The sequence below is a fragment of the Chelonia mydas genome, chromosome 1, assembly GCF_015237465.2.
Source record: "Chelonia mydas isolate rCheMyd1 chromosome 1, rCheMyd1.pri.v2, whole genome shotgun sequence".
Classification (NCBI taxonomy): Eukaryota; Metazoa; Chordata; order Testudines; family Cheloniidae; genus Chelonia; species Chelonia mydas.
This window is the reverse complement of record NC_057849.1, coordinates 155,209,017-155,224,522: the sequence shown is the minus strand read 5'-3', so window position 1 is coordinate 155,224,522 and position 15,506 is coordinate 155,209,017. Positions and strand designations below refer to the sequence as shown.

Sequence of the window (15,506 nt, the reverse complement as noted above, 5' to 3'; positions counted from 1 at the left end):
GTATGGGCTGGGAAATGTTTTAATCAAAAAGAGATAAATGGAGAGAACTGCCAAAAATGCCTCCTTAGGTAAATGTTATTTGAAACTATTTGATCAAACAAAACTGCTATAAAACAAAACCCTCTAAGGACATTTTCATCTGTAGACTCACATTCTTCTTAAAGACTGAACACTGAAGACTGCAATGGAAAATAAGGTGTTCTGGTTACTGACCATTTCCCTCATTGTGGGGCTCAGCAATGCCTTGCTGCGTAAGTGCATGTTTAAAATATCATGTTCAGGGCATAAGCGCAAACCACCTGAAATAAATCAACACTAATTTTGAGTATTGTTAAATAAGGTATTTCCCAAGGATCTTACTTTATAATTTCAGTAATGTTACATATTAAGAAACTATTATGTTGATTGCTCTGTTATGTTGAGATGTAAAATTTAATGTACTTTAGCTTCATAATGATTCCAAATGGGAAAGAATAAAAATTAGGACCCTTCTGATATTTTTTTCTTGGCATGAGTGGGAAGGAGAGAGCAAAGATGTTTGAGATCTAATACATTATGTTTCTTTCTGTCATGCAGAGATGACTAGATGTGGGTCTGTTCTTCTAACAATAGTGTTTTTTTTCTGGAGAGATTTGTCCACATAGGGCCCAGTTTTGATCTGGATGTTTGTGCAGAATTCTACTGACTTCATTGGAAGCTGTTCGTGTCCAGGGAAAAAAATTATCCCAGAGATGGGAAAAATAGACCTGGAGGAATTAGACATAATACAGTCTTGTGGCAAGGCGCACTACCTAGTGTATTAGCAGCATATAGCAATTCTTTCATGAGCTTAGCTCATGTTTTTGTATTTGCGAGAGTCCTTTTGCAGAAATGTTTGATAGAACTGCTTACAGAACAGATCTATATGATAAAAAGATGACATCCTTGTCCCCAAAATATACAAAATGTAGTCTTTGGGCCCTTTGCATGTGCATGCTTGGGCAGCTGCTCGCAAAAGAGAATACACAATATGCAACAGAGCAAAAGTCATTTTTAATAAGGTGAAGCATGTCTTACATACTCCTATGTAGGATCTTATTTTTCTATGGAGTTAATATTATTTAAAAAAAAAAAGTCAGTTACTTTAGAACCAGAATTAAGGTTTTGCAAATCTTACTGGGAATTACTTCACAATTTTACAAATTTATAAACAGTTCTTGTTTTGGCTTTAAGCTTCCAGCAATCTAAACGCTGGAATCCAAACATTGTTCTATTGTAGGGGAGCTATCTGCTTCTCCTATCTGCCTATCTTAGAATTTTATACTGCTGCCCATCCCCATATCATCCAAAAGCCTTCCATGAATATAGGCTAGCAACAGTGAGGCCCCTAGAGGACTTCATGCTAGACTGACTGGACCATGAAAATGGACTAAGTTAAATGCATTCTAAAGTACTGTATATAAACCAGCATATATAATGTACATCAGATTTTTAGTTATATTTATATTGTTAAAAATACAAGGAATTTTAATACACAAATTTATAAGACGCAGTACTGCAAAATCCTTATTATGCAACCCTCAAAAAGCTTTTCCTAAGGTCCCGATCATGCTCCCATTAAAGTAAATGGAAAATTTCATTGACTTCAATCGGCAAGATCAGGCCTTAGGAGCTGCAGAACCAGGTTGTGCCTATTTGTTCCCATGAACTCGGATGGACTCCCCTCTGGAAATCCACCCAGCTTTCGAAAAGGGCCTGCTCCTCAAAACCAGGTTGTGAGTGTGTCTTAAGTACTTACATAGCACCATACATGTACACCGTGCTTTACAAAGCATAAACAAAGACAAGATTCCTGCTACGTGGAATTTACTGTCTAGAAAGGGTAAGAGAATCGTGTCAAGTCAAATCTCCAGAGAGTCTAGGTATTCCAGACCTGAAGTTTGGAAAACATGCCACTCCCAATAAGTAAAGTAGCAAGAAAATTTCAAATAAAAAATAAAAATGACTAGTTTTTACATCTGTGGTATTAGATGATTTAAGCAAAGTACTCGATATAGTAAACAGTTCCCACTTTTGCATTTCTACTTTGATTTTTGCCAGTCTGCTGTCACTTTTCATTGGGATTTTACACAAATGTAACTCCATTGATTTCAGTGCAGCTTCTTTCAATTTACAGTAGCTACAAAATTAGGGACAAATTCATCTCTGGGGTACTTGCCTGGGGTACTACTGACAAAGCTGGAATTTGGCTCTTAGTATTTTACAATTACAACTTTGTACTACCAGTAGTTGTATAATTTTTGTAGTGAAGTAAAACTACTGTACAGTAATGCTCACTGTTACTGTGCTGGAGGGAGGCTTCTTTTGGAGAAAGAATGCCAATCATACGAAGCTGTCTAGTGGTTTCATAGTGGTATAGGATGACCAGATAGCAAGTGTGAAAAATCAGGACACAGGGTGGGGGGTACTTGGCACCTATATAAGAAAAAGCCTCAAATATCAGGACTGTCCCTATAAAATTGGGACATCTGGTCACCCTATAGTGGTAAGAGCAAATATTCAGCAGTCTCAGGACACTAGACTCATTTAAATTGTGAATTTGAACATATTTCTTCTGCAATATAAGTCTAAGGAAAGAACCCAGTTCACTGCTTGGTCCCATGCTGAGGGACTGTTTTGAGCTGGGTCTATTTATAGTTTAAGGTAATAAATTGTGTAGGTTTACAAAAGTGCTTGATGTGGCTGAAAGTGTCATTTCCAGGCCGGTGCAATTTTGAATCCCTTAAATAACGGATGCATAATGATTTAATGAAAAATATGTTAGGCTGTTTACCTTGTACTTCGTTTTAAATAGCTCCAGGTGAATGTGATGTGCAACCAAAAGCAAGAGAAAACTGTGGGTATCCAGGCATCACTGAAATTGAATGTAGTGCAAGACAATGCTGCTTTAATTCAGATGCTCCAGATAGCCCCTGGTGTTTCAAACCAGTTCCAGTAGAAGGTAAGTATGTGAAGGACGTCAGTTTTTTCAGTGCTGGCAGACAGACTTTTATTTGTATAAATCCCAGTTCTGCAAGGTGTTGAGCATCTTCCCCTTCCATTAAAGTCAATGCAGCAACTTTCAGGAGGAGTCTTGTGATCAGTTAAATGTCATGCTAAGGTAGGGATTGGTGCCGTCTTCTGCATGGTGACGTTACCATCTTGTGAATGCAACCATATAACTAAATGCATTCTTACATGCTAGTGTGTACAGAAGCCACACGGTGAAGCAGAAATGACATTTTAGTAAATCAGTAGATTTCAAAGATAAATGGAAGATTACAAATGTGACTGCCTTAGAGAGATTGGTCATCTACAATTAATAGATACATTGAAAGAAGAGGAGGAAACAGAGGAAAAACTGAGAGGATTTGCGAGGTTGAGGAGAATCTTGTTTAAACTGGTTTTCAGTTTATCCCTCTCATTTATTTTTTTCATTTCCTTCCTATTCAACACCATCTGGCACCCCTTTATGTGAAAACATTTAGAGTTCAGTTACTAATTTGTTTCCTCTATTGATGACAGGGGAAGATTAAATGTAGTCCTAACTTTCAGAATGATGTCAGTGTTTGTGAAATGGGTGTTGTTGAAATTGTTTGAGATAGGTAATGCACTGGGCAGTAGTCGTTTTCATTTTTTTCCTTCTCCACCCAGAATGTCAACTATAAAATGGATCTTCTCTAGAAACGTGTCTCTCACAGTGGAGTTCTTCATTATGACAATGACAAAGTGCACTCATCTGTACAATGTATGCAAGCTGTAATGATGCTGATTTCCAAGCAGGTCATTTCTGATCCCTCTGTTTTCTTTACAATGACATAGTTTACCACTGCAGTCTTTTTTCTATACTTTAATATCATGTACCTGCTTGAAACAATAAAAGCAGCAAAACAAAAATTGCTGGATGCTTCTTTGGTATTTTTGTGCTCTAAATAGGTTGCCCTTTCCTGGAAAGTGGATATTTCTCTCTCTGACTTCCCAAGAGAAACCAATTACTGACAGTTCTGGAGAAAAATACATCATCCTATTGTCAATACAAATACTACAGATTAAAACATTACCAAAAAGATGAAACTAGCGCAAGTTGGGTATGAATTAAAGTTACCAGCTAAAGACTTTTCTGTGGCCTACATGATCATAGTCTATTTCCAAATGGACAAGTATCCACATGGCTAACCCATCACGTATGGCATTGATGGATACATTTGTTGGCTGTCTTAACAGAGACACAAGGACTCAATGGACCAAGGAGACTGAACTACCTCCTCACCCCTGCAGGTACTTCCTCCAGATCATGGTTAAAGCACCTGGACAGGGCAATGTGGACAAGTATGCAATGCTACTACCCATGCTGCTGGAGATGTTAGTCTCCAGGGCTTTCAGGCTAGAACTTTTCACGAGCACTAGATGTGCTCAAACAAACCTTGTTTAGATGAAGAGAACTGATGAACTAATCAGATAATTCTATGTCACTTGGATTTGATTTCATGATATGCACTTGCAAAGGATTCCTGTCATGGAAAAAATGCCATGAGCTCAATCCATTTCCCACTGAAGTCTTTTCATTGACTGAGAGTTGATCAGGGCCCATGTTTGTAATGAACTGGAGCTTGGAATCCATCTTTCCAGTCACACCCTCATTGCAGATTTCCTCTGCCTTTAAATTCAGCTTTCTAGCTGTGTCTTGGACAAAATGGTTAATCCCTATTGACACCAGACATATCTTTGTGCTTTTATCCTATACAACCCCCCCACTGATTGTTGATAAAGAAAATAAATAAATGGCAATTTAAGCTTTACATTTCTCAGATGCAATTGCACAGCCTGATCAGAAATAGCCTGCCAGTTTCCACATTTAAAACTGAAGTCACCCCGTGGATAGCTTTACCTTCAATAGACATCAATAATAATATAAGCTCAAACAACTCCCCCCTTCAAAACAAAGCCTTGACAAAACAAAAAATACTACCCTACAATTCACCCACCAAGGAAATGAGAGTGAACGAATCACACGTTAGTATGGTTAGATAGTATTATGATGCGGATGGCATGAGAACCTATCTAGAGTAGACAGAGCAAAAATTAGAGATCTGAACCACAAGGGGATAGTTTCACCAAACTGCTTTCAACAAAACCACGGACAAGAATTTAGGAGTAGCTCATCTGTGTATGAGAGAAGCTGTGGGTAGGGACTGAATTGAAGGGATGGGGACAAATTCCCTCCACCCCAAAACCGATATAGAAAACTTTGTAAGGCAAAAAGGAAAGTGAACTGTTCTATATAATGTGACTATTGTCTGCACCTTACTGGGAATGGAAGTGAGAAGACAAAGAAGGAAATGATACCTTTGACAAATATTGCAGCTACATGTAATCTCTTCAGGGAGTATATTCTGCTCCATGAGGGAGAGTTACTGCAGCTCCCCCAGGAATTAAAAACAGTGGTGTTTGTGTGGGGATTGATTATCACTGCCCCAGCCTGGAGCCCCTTCCTGCACTCCAAACCCCTCATCCCCGGCCCCACCCCCATTTGGAGTCCTCACTCCTCCCCACACCTCAACCCCCTGGCCCAGCCCACAGCCCCCTCCTGCACCCCAAACCCTTCATTCATGGCCCACCCCAGAGCCCACACCCCCAGCCAGAGCCCACACCCCTTCCTGCACTCTGAACCCCTCGGACCGAGCCCCACTCCAGAGCCTGCAACCCCAGCCCTGAGCCCATACCCCTTCCCGCACCCCAACCCCCTGCCCTAGCCAGGTGAAAGTGAATGAGGGTGGGGAAGAGTGAGCAATGGAGGGATGGGGGATGGAGCGAGCAGGGGCTGGGTCTCGGAGAGGGGGCAGAGCAGAGGGCAGAACAGGGGTGTTTGGTTTTGTGTGAATAGAAAACTGGCAACCCTAATCTAAGTGCTCATAGCTCTCTGAGCCAGAATAACCTATAGTGGTACAAGGCACATTTATAGCAGTATAACTGCATCTATATTAGGGTTTATATTAGAAGAACTACTTTGGTTAAAAACCCCTGAAAGTTATACCAATACAACTTTTAAATATAGATCAGCCTAAGGCCTGAATGTAGCATGAAACCTGACTTCCCCTGTCATCCCGACTCCAGGGCAAGGCTGAAATACCTGAGCCGGGATGGTTTATGTGGGAAGCTTGCACTGCTGCTACCTAATCTGGCTACTGCCATAGGCAGGATACACAGTAGGATGGACCTGACCTGGAGTGGCAAAACTGATATGGATAAACAGAGGTCTTTAATGTCCAGAGTGTTCAATCCAGTATTGTTCACCAACAGCAAATTCACTTAAAGGTTTAAAAAACAAAACTAAATAAATTTTTCATGGGAGCTCACAGCAGAAAACAAACACAAGGAGATTTCCCTCAAATCCCTACCTCAGTCCTTATTGACTCTGCCTTTCTTCACCTCCCAAGTTTAAGGCAGTCTGCCTCTCTCCCCGAAAACCATCAGGGATATGGAAGTTTTCTTGACCTGGCTGGTTCTTTCTACCCCACACACCAATTAGAAGCAAGAAAAAGGTACAGATTTTGGAGCCGGATTCTTTCTTCTATAGCAGTAGCTTCTATAAGACCATCTAGCACTTCTGAGCCTGCTCAGTTACCATGTACCCTGTAGGTTTGCTCTACCACAAAACCTTCCCAGCATCTACATCTGCCACCGATGGAATATCTGAGCTGCTGAATACATGGATAATAACCAAAGGGTATGCCATGTAGATTTGCTCCTCCCCACCAGCATCTGCCACTGATCAGAAAAGAGACAAATAATTAAGGCTGTTGTGAAATTCACCAACTGAAATCCCGCTTTTAATGCTGGTGCCCTTGGTCAGCTTTTGATCAGGTAAGTGAATGAGAACTGGCTTGAATTCTAAACACAGAGGGGAAATCTGCTACGTAGACAAGAAAAAGTGTTGTCCAAATCTTATAATAATTAGCAGGACCGTTAAAAGGAGTTTTTTTCTTTTTAAATGTACTGTTGCAGAAGTACAGCACCAACTAGAGCAGTGGCTCTCAACCTTTCCAGACTACTGTACCCCTTTCAGGAGTCTGATTTGTCTTGCGTACCCCCAAGTTTCACCTCACTTAAAAACTACTTGCTTACAAAATGAGACACAAAAATACAGAAGTGTTACAGCAGACAAGTACTGAAAAATTGCTTATTCTCATTTTTACCATAATTATAAATCAATTGGAATATAGTGTACTTACAATTCTGAGTATAGCATATAGAGCTGTATAAACAAGTCATTGTATGAAATTTAATGTGTACTGACTTTGCCTAGTTTTACAACAGGCTACATAAAAAGCACTAGCAAATATCTAGATGATTTGATGTACCCCCTGGAAGACCTCTGTGTACCCCCAGGGTTACGTGTACCCCTGGTTGAGAACTACTGAACTAGTGTACCGTGGATATGTTGTCTCCTAAATGCAGGTACAACAACTACTTGTGATGAGAAGCCGCTACCATCTGTGTTACATTTATTTTTAAAGGACAGTCACCTTGAAAAAAAAAATTCTACTGACTAATTTTAACAAAAAATCAAGTTTCTGGCCCTATTTGAACAGTATATCCTGATTTCCTTCCATTCTCTCATCCCCAGTGATAGAGTCTCTTCAGCAGGGAATTGTGGGCACTGGCCTAAGAGCAACACCACCTAGACATGCTTGGCCCCACTCTTCCCTTCTGTGCCCATGCCTGCCTGCTGGCCTCCTCAGCAGCAGCACTGAGGTAAGTCCACTTTACACCTTGTTTGAACCAGGAGTGGAGACCTTGGCCGTGAAGAACCATCCTTTCTACTGCCTACCTCACTTCCCAATGATCCATGGCTCCACGTAGGGCCCTGTGGAGGGAAAGAGTTCTGGGATTGCTAACCCTCAGAGCTCACAATGAGTTAGAACCCAAAGAGTCGTGAGACTTTAAAAATAAATTTTCTTCCAGCTTTTCAGGCTTTAGGCTTCAAACCCAGTTATAGGTCCATAAGCCATTTCAAGGCCTCCTCTGTGACACTGTGGATATCACCCACTTCGTCACCCCTATTTGGGGCACTGTGTTAGATGTTTTTCATGTTCTCACCGCAGTCTCATGAAGGGGAGTCTTTGATTTTCCACATTACATCAAGTAGCTGCAGCTGCTATGGTTTGTTTGGATGTGGTTCAGTATGGCCCAAAGTCTGCACAGCAGATTGAAACCTGGAGGGCATCTAATTGGGTCACTGATAATGTGCTTGTTTGGAACAGTGAATGAGGTCCAGACACTTTGCCATTCCCTGGCTGGATCCAGAGACATGAGGTGGCTGCATGTGGTTTCTGCAATTTCAGGCATTGTTGGGGTATGGTGTCCATAATCTGCCTGATGGGAAGTTGGATGGAAGATGATAACCTTCACGTGGTTCACCCTGTTAAGTGGAAAACCACAACTCAAGTAATCAAACTGGCAACTGAATGTTGACTGTCAGTCAAAAGACCAACAAAATAATAAGTATAAGTAATAAATAAGTAAGTAACTGGTTAAAAGATAGGAAACAAAGGGTAGGAATAAATGGTCAGTTTTCACAAAGGAAAGAGATAAATAGCAGGGTAACCCAAGGATCTCCACTGGGACCAGTGCTGTTCAACATATTCATAAATGATCTAGGAAAAGGGGGTAAATAGTGAAGTGGCAAAGTTTTCAGACAATGCAAAATTAGTCAAGATAGTTAAGACAAAAACTCACTGCAAAGATTTACAAAGGGATCTGTAATAGCATGTCACCCACCTCTTGCGAGCACCCTATTCTGCTAGGATGTGTCTGCAGTTTTTTCCAATTTCCTCTAATCATGGTGCCCCCTGTCGGCTGCTGCACTTGTCAGGCAGGCCTTTGGTGCCTCCGCCCTCTCACAGTCCATGTGAGGAACTGAAGAAAACAACCTCCTTTCGGGGTATACTGTCTAACCGAGCCTATCTCAAAGTCCTCAGTAATGTCCTGCAGCTCCTCCTTGTCTCAGTCACTTCACAGTCCAACAGGGCCCATTGCAATACCCTTCCTCTGGCAACATCTCTGTAGCCCAGCCCGGGCTCCAGTCCTCAGTCTGACCAACAGGGCCTATCTCAGTACCCTAGTTGGCCAGCTTACTTGCAAAGGTTCCTACTTTTGGATGGAGCAGCACCCCCAGGGCTTCCTCCATGGTGACTCTTCATCTGCCCTTTTGTCCTCTGACTCTGGATCTCCAGCTGGGTCAGTCTCAGTTCAACCCCCTTGTAAGGGGTTTACAGTTCCATATACAGTCCTTTCCCTGGGCTTATCTAAACTCCCTTCTGTCAGGTCACAGCCACTTCCCCAGTGGCTGTTGGAGGGGACCCAGGCCCACTCACTACTTTGAGCCCCAACCCAGGAAGCATCTAAGTAGCAACTATGTGTTAGGATATAGATATTCAGGCCTGTCTGCAAAGGCCTGTACTTTAAGAATTTAGGGGTATTCTTATCACTTGGCTAGTTCTAGAGGTATAAAAGAAAGAATCAAAATCACTGTCTGCTGGGGTAAGGGCCTTCTCTTACTGTGACAGTTTGAGGCCCTGTTCTTAGGCTAAGGCCTTTGGCTAAGCAGCAGAGGCAGCCATAAGCTAGGAAGCGAACAGTCACATCCTCACATTCCAAACTAGTCACATTGAAATAAGGTGCTATTGGGCTGTTAGGCACTATCAGGACAGGATTGTATTCCTATCACCTCCAGAGAAAGGGAAGTGCCTAGAAAATGTAAAAGGAAACTTAGTTTGATAGCATCCCGTCTGGCAAGAACTCACTTATCAATAGCTGGGATGTGAAATCCTCACTTCTGTATTGTTTTGTCATTATAGTTCCCACTTTGCTATTGTTTGTCTGTATAATCTCTGTCTGGTTCTGTGATTGTTTCTGTCTGCTGTATAATTAATTTTGCTGGGTGTAATCTAATTATTGTGGTGGGATATAATTGGTTAGCTAATCATGTTATAATATGTTAGGATAGGTTAGTTAAATTTCAGTAGAATGATTGGTTAAGGTATAGCTAAGAATATTACTATATAAATTAGGGGCAAACAGGAAGTAAGTTGGGATTCGAAAATAAGGAAAAAGGAACTTGTATTTAAGCTTGCTGGAAGTCCACCCCAATAAACATCGAATTGTTTGCACCTTCGGACTTGGGGTATTGTTGCTCTCTGTTCATGCGAGAAGGACCAGGGAAGTGGGAGAGTGAAGGAATAAGCTCTCTAACATCTTGGTGCCGGGACTTGGATACATCTCATTGGATAGGTGAGTGGCAGCCTGTAAGTCCCCCTCCCCAACAGTCCGCGCAGCTGCTTGGAGGGGGTATGGCGAACTCTCGTGATGGTAGTTGCAGGTTCTGGCAAGCTGGGGTAACGGATTTTTTGAACAAATGGATAAGGAAGAATCAGGGCCCATACCACGTGCAGGGGTTCACCTGGGATGAGATTGAGAAGGAGATGGGAGAGGTTTTGGGAGACCCCAAGGGAAAGGAGTGTAGGAAAAAGGGAATGGTATTACAAGGTTTGTGTGCTGGGATGGCATACTGGGTAAAAAGGGAAGCTGATCTCCTCCAACACATTAAAGATTTGGAGGGGATTGTGGATCAGCAATGGATTTTAACAGAAAAATCTGTGTTAGCAGTAGAGGTAGCGGATTTGAAGACACGGGATGCTGCACGGACAGAGGAGTCTTGTGAGGCAATCCGGAGAGAGAGGGACGAACTGCTGGGGAGAGTAGGAGACTTAGAGGAGGAATTGTATCATTGTAAACATGGGGGCAACGGAGTTGGGGACCCCAAACCATCTGCCCCACTAATGGAACTGAAGGAGACACCTCCACCACCCTACCCTGAAAAAACACTGTACCCACCACTGCCGGTGGATGTTGTAAGCCGGCGATCCACAGTTACAGCCCCTGCGAGAGAGGCTACCCGGGAGGAACTGCAGGAGGCAGGAATAGTGGCCCCGGTTGCGGGGTGGGGGGACCATGCCCCACAAGTAGTAGAACAGGCAGAAATCCGCCCGTTGTCCCTGAAGGACCGGGAGGCAGTACTGGGCCGTTCGGGAAAGGTACCCCGGAATGATTGGGATCAGTTTGTGCTGTGGCTAGTGGAAGTGGGCAGGGAGATGGAGGGTCTAACTCGTGAGGACCAGGTGATCTTATGGCGTAGTCTTTTGGGACGAGGTACCTTGGGAATCGATGTGGCAGGAGTGGCACACCCATTTCTAATCCCCGGACAGGTGGCAAAACACTTGTTTGGGGTGTACTCTCGTACTGTGGGGATGAATAAGATGAAGCGAATCCCTGGGGAAACAGGCCGGGATACACTTAATCGCATACAGGCATGGGCACGGTGCTGGGTAGATCCCCTGGATGGTCCATGGGTGATGCCACAGGCAGGGGCACCAGGACCTGGTGGGGGTGTGGAGCAGGGTAGGGGTGTGGAATTGCTGGAGAAATGGTTGGAGCTGAGCAATCCGCAGTTTGTGGGGCATTTACGGTTGCAGCACCCCGAACTTGCTCCCAATCAGCTACCCCAGTTTCTGGAACAGGCAGATGTGTGGAGGCAGATGCATCAGGGGGAAGAGCCAGTCCATGCTATTACTGCGGCGGATCAATACAAGGTGGAAAGGAGTGGGTCAGCCTGGAGAGGAGGAGGTAGAGGGAGAGTTCGTGGCTTTGGGAGGGTAGTCAGGGATGAGCGGGCAGCTATAGAGCAACAGATCCAGAGGCTGCAGGCTAAACTGACTACCCACGATCTTACCAGATCAGGGGGAAAGTGGTCCCGGAGGCCAAGGGACTGGGACTGCCTGAAATGCCAGACACACAATTTTGCATGGAGACAGGAATGTGTTCGGTGCCAGGACCCCCGGTTCCCCCATGAACCAGTGGGAGGGACAGAGGTGGGTGCTGCAACTTAGGGGTGCCCTGGGAGGCGTCCTGTCCATGTTCTCAGTTTAGGATGGGACGCATCTGGTCGCTCCACGCTCCAGGGGGCAATCGAAGGGAGTCCCAGGAGGGATTTTTTGATAGACACTGGAGCTGCCATCAGTTTAACCACATGGGGGCAGGGGAGACCCTCAGAAGGGACTGTGACAATTGTAGGGGCAACGGGAGGGGAGACACAGTTAACCCTGAGGCGGGGACAAATCAAAGGAATCTGGGGGGAAGGGGAGATTATGTGGGGTTGTAATGATATGCTTAATCTGTTGGGGGCAGGAGATTTACACAAACTGGGACTTGTACTGGATTTAGCCAATTGGGTGTGTTTACTGGGGCAAACGCAGGACGGTCAGGGCTATACCATTCCCATGGGGGTAGCCACTATGACCATTAAAGCGGCATATGCCCTCCCACCACCCCCGGCTGAATGGGAACACATCCCTGTGTGGGCGAAGGATAACCTGGATTGTTAGCGCCTCACTGTGGATTACAGGGCACTAAATGCTCTGGCCAATTCGCCAGCCTCAGTGGTGGCAGCGTACCCTGAAATGTTGGCCCGTATTGGACCCCAATTCCGAATTTTCACTGTTTTGGACATAGCTAATGGGTTTTGGTCTCTGCCACTAGCTACCTCGTGTCAGTATAAAACTGCATTCACATGGGAGGGCAGACAATTCCGCTGGACAGTCCTACCCCAGGGATATAGAGACTCCCCTGCAATTTTTCACAGATACATGAGACAGGCTCTGGAGGGGGTGGATTCAGCAAGGTGCAAACAATATGTAGACGACCTGTTGCTAATGTCAGGGACAGAGGAAGAAGACAGGGAACTAACTGAGCAGGTCCTGCAAGCTTTGGCAAGAGCAGGATTGAAGGTCAATGGGAAAAAGGCTCAGATGGGACAGACAAGAGTGACCTACTTAGGAGTGGAAGTGTCTCAGATGGGAAGGGAAATCGATAAGGGACGGGTGCAACTGATCCAGTCCCTGCCACTGCCTATGGATGTTAAAAGCTTGCAAAGTTTTCTGGGTCTAACTGGATTTTGCAGGGATTTTGTGGCCAATTATGCAGAAATAGCCCAGCCTCTATTTGACCTAACCCGAGCCTCAACTTGGGAATGGTCAGAAGAGTGTACTGAGGCAGTGAGAGTGCTAAAGGAAAACCTGGCCAGTGCTCCAGTGCTGGCCTCCCCGGTTGGGGAGAAATTCTTTTATCTGTATCCTTTGGTATCGGACACTACCATTGGTTGTACATTAACACAGGAGTATGGAGCAAAGGACCGACCTGTGGCCTTTGCCTCTCGACTTTTGAGTGCTGTGGAATTGAAGTATGGATGGTGTGAAAAGGTGCTGTTGTGCACCTACTGGGGGGGGTAGGGAAATTTAAATACCTTACGGGAATGCAGAAAGTAATAGTCCGATCTCATCATGACCCCCTGCGGCTGTTAAACATGCACGCTATCTTACAGGGACAAGTGAGTGGGCAGCGTATTGCCGAATGGTTGCTGGCTCTACAGGCAGAAAACATTAAAGCAGAGGTGTTAAAGGAACCCATAGTCTGGGTAGCTGGATTACATCTGGCTGGCACCCCACACCAATGTGAAGCCAGCCCAGGTAAAACCCAACATCAGGTGTTTCGGGCGGCTAACCCCAATCAGGTAAAAGAGGGGACACTGGTATGGTTTTTGGATGGAAGCTGTAGGTATCAAGGGGGACGGAAAACTGCAGGCTTAGCTGTTGTGGGAATCAGAGGCAATGAGACAGTCAGCACCATTGGTTTCTCACTAGAAGCAAAGTCAGCTCAGGAGGCAGAACTGGCAGCCTTGCTAACAGCTTTAAATGAAGTGGATCCCAAATTTGAGCCAGAATGTTGGGCGGTGGTAGATTCAGATTATGTATTTCGTGGTGCCACATTAATGCTGAGATGGTGGGCAGATAATCATTTCAGGGCAACAGACGGCTCCACAATCAAGCATGCTACCTGGTGGAAGCGAGTGGAGGAGCTGAGTCACTGTTTTACACGGATCAATGTGGTAAAGGTAAAGGCACACAAGAAAACAGGACCCCTAAGCAAAGGCAATAATCTGGCTGATGTAGAGGCCAAGCGGGCTGCAACAGAGGCAACCCCATGGCCCTGGGAGCCAGAAGAGAGTGTGCCTGTAGCAGTGTTAACAAGAAGCTGGGTGGATACAGATCGGGGAGGGCGAATTCGAGAGTTGCAGGAATCTGACCCAGGACTGGAAGGCATCATGAAACTTGGGGACAGGCATGTGCCAAAGGTGGAACTAATGGAAGGGATTTGGTGTGTCTTAACAATTGAGGGACCGGTAATGTTGTGCCCCTCAGGGAAGTCGGATGGCTTTCTTAAGCTGGGTGCATGGAAGCTTGGCGGGGGACACCCCGGGTTTGAGGAGGCACTGGGAACTTTAAAAAGGTTGTGCTGGTGGCCAGGAATGGCAGCTGATTTAAAATCACATCTGGAACGTTGTTTGGACTGTGCCAGGCACAGCCCACCTCACAAGGTGCTAAGGGGAGAATTAATGAGACAAACCCCAAGGGGACCATGGGAAAGAATACAGATTGATTACACAGGACCCCTACCACCAGATCACAGAAAAAACCGATTCATGTTGGTGGTAGTGGATGCTTTCAGCCAGTGGGTGGAAGCTTTCCCCACAAAGTATCAAACTGCCCGGGTAACTGCTGCAATGCTGGTAAATGAGGTATTCACTCGCTGGGGGGTCCCAAAGGTGATTGACTCAGACCAAGGAGCTGCTTTTCGGTCAGATCTGTTAGGGGAGCTAACAGCCCTCACTGGAATCACACAGTTGTTCCATATTGCTTATCACCCCCAGGCTGCGGGGCAGGTGGAACGCATGAACCGCACCATTAAAAGTGAGCTAAGAAAGGGAGTGGAAATCGGAGGAAAAAACTGGTCACAGTTACTGCCCTTTGTCTTAATGAGAATAAGGGCCCGAGAATCAAAGGGCACGGGATTTTCTCCATATGAAGCTCTCATGGGAAGGCCTATGGAACGGTGGGAAAATCTACTTACCCCAGTACCTGGGGAAGTCACTACACATGGCTTAACACAAGAATGGATTTTAACTCTAATCGAACATGTAAAACAAGTACAGCAGGCGGTGGCCTGGCGAGACGAGCAAGGAGCAGCAAGAGTCAAAGCATGGTATGACCTGCCTGGGGAGCGTAATCTACCCATGGTGGGAGATCTAGTGATGTACAAGATTCCAGGTCAACACCATCCATTCCCAGCTCCTAAATGGAAGGGCCCCTATCTTGTCCTTGACCAATTAGGGCCCAGTCTGCTATTACTGGGTACAGAGAATGGAGGACGGGAGTGGGTTCACTGCATGCAAATAAAAAGGTACAAACAGGGGATTGGGAAAGGGGACGTGTAAATTTTGTTGTGTGTGTCTTACAGGTTAATTCAAAAAGGAGAAAAGGATGAAAATTCCCTGGCCCTGGATGGAACAATTACTAGTGCTAATCACAATTGTC

The 15,506-nt window shown here is 44.8% G+C and overlaps 1 protein-coding gene and 1 long non-coding RNA gene across 2 annotated transcripts in view; both read left to right on the top strand.

The window, feature by feature from the left end:
- LOC122464076 (trefoil factor 3-like) lies at positions 1–3,904 on the top strand. Its single transcript, XM_043538178.1, has 3 exons — positions 1–251; positions 2,834–2,980; positions 3,673–3,904. Exons 1-3 carry the CDS (start codon positions 185–187, stop codon positions 3,684–3,686), a joined length of 228 nt encoding a protein of 75 aa, XP_043394113.1. The 5' UTR covers positions 1–184; the 3' UTR covers positions 3,687–3,904.
- Positions 3,905–6,640: 2,736 nt separating this feature from the next.
- Positions 6,641–15,506, top strand: part of LOC122464077 — a 61,004-nt gene continuing 52,138 nt past the window's right edge. The window contains exon 1 of the long non-coding RNA XR_006287934.1: positions 6,641–6,882. This is a non-coding gene — a long non-coding RNA (uncharacterized LOC122464077). The remainder of the gene's footprint in view (positions 6,883–15,506) is intronic.